Raw genomic sequence first — 4,738 nt, 5'->3', positions numbered from 1 at the left:
CCATAACCCTTTACCTAACCTTAACTTAACCATTTAAAATGTTAGCTTCAATGGGGTATAGCACGGACCCTGTCTGAATAGGGTTAGGCTATTGTGGGGTAAATCATTCTTTCAGTCATATGATATCATCCAAGGAATGATAGGAATTGCTTTGAATGTGTGCATGCATAAAAATAAAAACTTTAACATTTATAATACATAGGCAATATATTTATCTATTTTGCTGATGCTTTGTGTTTTTTTTCTATTCTATTCAAAGTTATAAGATTAAAGTTAAGTCAAAGTGGGAGATTATCCAACGTGTTCATTGACGTAGCCAAGATCTAAACTAATGGTTCTACAGTAAGCCAGTCATGGGACCATTGGCTGTTTACAATCTTGTTAATGTCTCACCATCTGAATGAAAATAATGAAACAATGAGGCCATTTCACCATTAGTCAAATGGCCCATTGGTCAAACTGTTTATCATTACTCATTTACTCTCTGATCATTGCATGGTATGTGTCAGAAGTATTTAAATCCTGACAACAACAAAAACTGTTAATGGACTCAAAGAATAGCCTACCTGAGGCCGTTATGCAACAGAAACTATGTATATGTATGTGCTATGCGTTTAACATCATATGATATATTCTGTTATGTGCAAATGTTATATATAGACTATGTATGTATTGAGGTGGACAATGCTGATTTTGCAAGGGGCTTGAAAGACAAAAAGACATGCATAATGTGTGATAGGATTAGGATAACCCCCAGAATGAATTGCTGTCAGGTACTGTTCATTGGCCTAAAGAATGGAACTCTTGTGAGCCGTCCCAAAACATGGAGACGCTGATCCTCATTGTCCAGATAAGGAATGAAAAGACACTGAATCTCACCGGCCAATATGAAAAGTGAGATAATTGTTGTTTATTGCATCTGATTATTTATTATTATTAATATATAATAGTATTACCGGTAAGAGATAAAATGCCAAAATATATTACAGTATATTGTAATACTATTTACTGAATATTATTGTTTTTTTTAACTACCTGTGTGGGGTGTCCCTACATTTCTTTCAGGGGCAATGAGTGCCATTGAGGTGAAACTGTCCTCTGGCTCAGTCTTTCCCATAGGCTATGAAGAAACCAGCAAGTCTGGACAAGTCAAACTCAGTGATGAGCTTGTTACCTACTATTAGTGGGTACAGCCCCTGACCTTTCACTGTAATGGGCCTATACATCAATGATGGATGAGGCAGCATGTTGATAATGGTCCTATTAATTACCAAACAATTAAACATCCATGTTTTTCTTATTTTGATAGCTTATATCTGTGTTGTATTTGAAAAGAAAACAGCAGTTGCGAGAAGGGTGCCATTCATGAATGGCATTGTGCATTTCACAAAGAAGTCATGTGAGTAAATATTTCTTCGTGCTAATTTTGTAAATGTTTGGTTAATTAAAATGCTCCATTGTGGTTGTTGACATAACCATTAGCAACGGACTTTCAGCGACTCGTAATCATTTTCAAAATGTGCTGTTGAAATCATGTAAATTATTGAAATAATCCAAATTGTTGTCTTGTTTTTATAAGCCCTTCTGTAATTTATGAAGCTTAATAATGGATATACTTGCACATCTATCTATTCCTGTTCACATATTGATTGGTGGTAGTGCAAAAAAAAAAAATGCACTAAACTCATACAAATTCCCTTCTCACTGCACACAAACCACTGGTTGATAAACACATACCAAAACACAAGTTATTGAATTGCTGGAAAAAAACAAATGTTAATGAATGCAAACAAACCATGAATTTGCACTGCAAAAAAACAAAGCATTTATAATAGTTTGTTTACACAATGCCAAACACTAATGTTCATAAGGCACCTTGAAAATGCAGTAAATCAACTACACGTTTGCTACACACAGGTAAGCATTTGTTAGTTATACGGCACCTTGAAACAAAATGTTCAACTCGTCATAAATGTCCGATTTCATTCAGTAATGTATTTTATGTCTGATTCTTGTGTGCCAATGACCTTGCATAAGATGCGGATGATGTCGCTGGAGGTGAATGGGAGAGGACTGTTAGTCCAAAGACCATTCAGATTATCTTAATCAAAGACGACCCCGCCCCAACACAAATTTACACCACCTCAAACTGTCACCAAAAAAAATCACACTACATTGTCAGCACTTTATTTGAGGCGGAGGGTACTACTTGAGTCCAGAGTCTTGTGATCTATATAAAAGGGGGAGTCAATACATTTGGGAGACGGAGCTCTTACAGACACCTACAGATTCTTACAGGTCTTAGTGTCAGCCAAACACCACTATGTGGAAAAGCATCAGCACTGGTAAGGAGAGGTCACTGGGTGGTACAGAATATAGGTTGGATATCAAATCTGTGTTTTTTTTAGCAAGCCAGGTGAATCATAGATGATAATTATTGTCATTTTGGGGGGGGAAATGGAACCAAGTTGCTTAATTTTTATTCTTTAAAGCTGAGCATTTGCTTTTGTGAAACATTTGATTTTTGTGGGTGAAAAATCAAAGGAACTTTACAGATTTTTGTCTTAACACCTTTTTTTCTAAGTGTATCTAGAACCTAAAAGGGTTCTGCGGCTGTCCCGTAGGAAAACCCTTTGAAGAACCCTCCAGGTAGAATGGTTTTGGTTCCACATAGAACCCTTTCTACAGAGGGTTCTACATGGAACCAAAAAGGGTTCTCCTATGGAGACAGCCGAAGAACCCTTTTAGAACTTTTTTTTCTAAGAGTGTATGGGGTTTGTTTGCCACTTGTAATGCTGCAAAGTGATAGAGAGCCACATACTGTACACATTATTGCCTATGCTGGAGACAGCCTCACTACATGATAAGACCCCCGACACACATCTCTGTCCTGCCATGGCTCCTGTCTCCCTACTATACTATCTGACCTGTTTTCTCCTCAGATGACCCTAGACAGGTGGCAGTCACCGGAGCCTTGTCCCGGAGTACCAACCGCAGAAAGAGGACCAGCTTCACCAAAGAGCACGTGGCACTTCTCCGTGTCACATTTGAGACAGACCCTTACCCTGGCATCAGCCTGAGAGAGAGCCTGTCTCAGAAGACAGGCCTACCTGAATCTCGCATCCAGGTAAGCAGCTAAACACACACACACACACACACACACACACACACACACACACACACACAAGGCTGTAGAATAAGGCTGTAACGTAACAAAATGTGGAGCTTCCTGAATGCAAACTTCTTGAATGCAAGCATGTACACACACACACACACAAGTGTAATGGAGGTCGTTTACATTACAGGGGCTCTGTTCAAATGGTAGGTGCATTGGTGCTGCTGATACTAGTATCAGGGTTTCTGTTTATCTTTTAAATCACTAAGATGTTGTAAGCGGTTTTTATCTGTGGTATTGTTTGGTCTGACTGATAGACTGTACTACACTTATAATAAACAGAGCTGTAAACAGCCAGATAAGCCGCAACACTCTCACAATATTCTACAGGTGTATTTGTGGATGGGCTTGGGAAATTATTAACATGGGCACAAAGCAGATAATAATAATAATAATAATAGTCATTGGAGTCAACTAACTGCAACACAGTATCTGTTTGCATCGGATGTACATTCTAACTGCTATGTAATAACACAATTGTCTTGTCATCTCTCTCCAGGTGTGGTTCCAGAACAGGAGGGCTCGGACTATGAAGTATAAGGGAGCTAAGGCCGTGTGGCAGTCCGACTCTGGCTTCCACTCCCCTGGTGGGTTCACCCCTGTCCAGGACACAGTTTCCCAGCACCACACCATGGGGACAGGGGCTACCCAGCCTGGCCTGGCCCCTCTGTCCAGCTCCCCCTGCCTGCCCCCTGCCTACCCCATCCAGTTGAAGGAGGAGTTAGAGGACTTTTTCTATGGACACTGCCCTCCACCCTACACTGGAGTGGAGGAGACTGACCACTACAACTCCCTGTTCGAACTGAAGGAAGCCAGGGTGCTGGGATACAGCGCCAGCCCACCACTGAATAGCCCCAGGCACCAGATGATTCCAGGAGCCTGGCCCCAGTCGGGTGATCAGATGTCCCCAGTGCAGTCCATGTGGAGCCCCTCTCCTCAGGAGGTAAGGAAATGCAGCGCAGGCTCCAGCCAGGCCTTCCTTTACCATAGCTTAGCTGAGCAGCAGCCCTTCTACAGCAACCCCCAGGAAGCCTATGGAGGCTCCATTACCCAGACCCAGGCCCCAGTCACCCCGGATTCCGGATGCTGGGAGGTTGGACAAGGTTCCCAGTTGTATGGCTCCTGGAGCACGGATATGTCTACCCCAGAATACCCAGAGCTCCCTGTCCTGTCCCTGCAGGATATCCTGAGGGAGCTGGATGAAGAGTGCTGGGAGGGAGATGGCCTGAACAGCTACCCCAATGAGGATAATCTGGTTAACTGTTGAAAACTTTTTTTGTGGAAAAACAAGAGGGTTTTACTGTATAGCCTGTGTTGCTGGAATGTGAACTATGGACTACATGTTGACAGAAATGTTCCCAGTTCTCTTTAGGAATTCTACAACAATCATATTCATTCTCCCATGAACTTCATCCCACTTCATTTTATGTTATCTATGCAAATGTGCCGGCAGGGTAGCCTAGTGGTTTGAGCGTTGGGCTAGTAACCGAAAGGTTGCAAGTTCCAATCCCCGAGCTGACAAGGTAAAAATCTGTCTTTCTGCCCCTGAACAAGGCAGTTTAA

At 41.8% G+C, this 4,738-nt stretch overlaps 1 protein-coding gene across 1 annotated transcript; it reads left to right on the top strand.

Moving 5' to 3' along the window:
- Window positions 1-2,926: 2,926 nt before the first annotated feature.
- Window positions 2,927-4,738, top strand: mxtx1 (mix-type homeobox gene 1; the record flags this gene model as incomplete). Its single annotated transcript, XM_029753099.1, has 2 exons — window positions 2,927-3,127; window positions 3,675-4,738. Coding segments are annotated over 2 exons (969 nt in total), but the record flags the coding sequence as incomplete, so codon positions are not given.

The sequence above is a fragment of the Salmo trutta genome, chromosome 5 (assembly GCF_901001165.1).
Source record: "Salmo trutta chromosome 5, fSalTru1.1, whole genome shotgun sequence".
In the NCBI taxonomy this organism is placed as follows: Eukaryota; Metazoa; Chordata; class Actinopteri; order Salmoniformes; family Salmonidae; genus Salmo; species Salmo trutta.
This window is presented reverse-complemented; position numbering and strand designations above follow the sequence as displayed.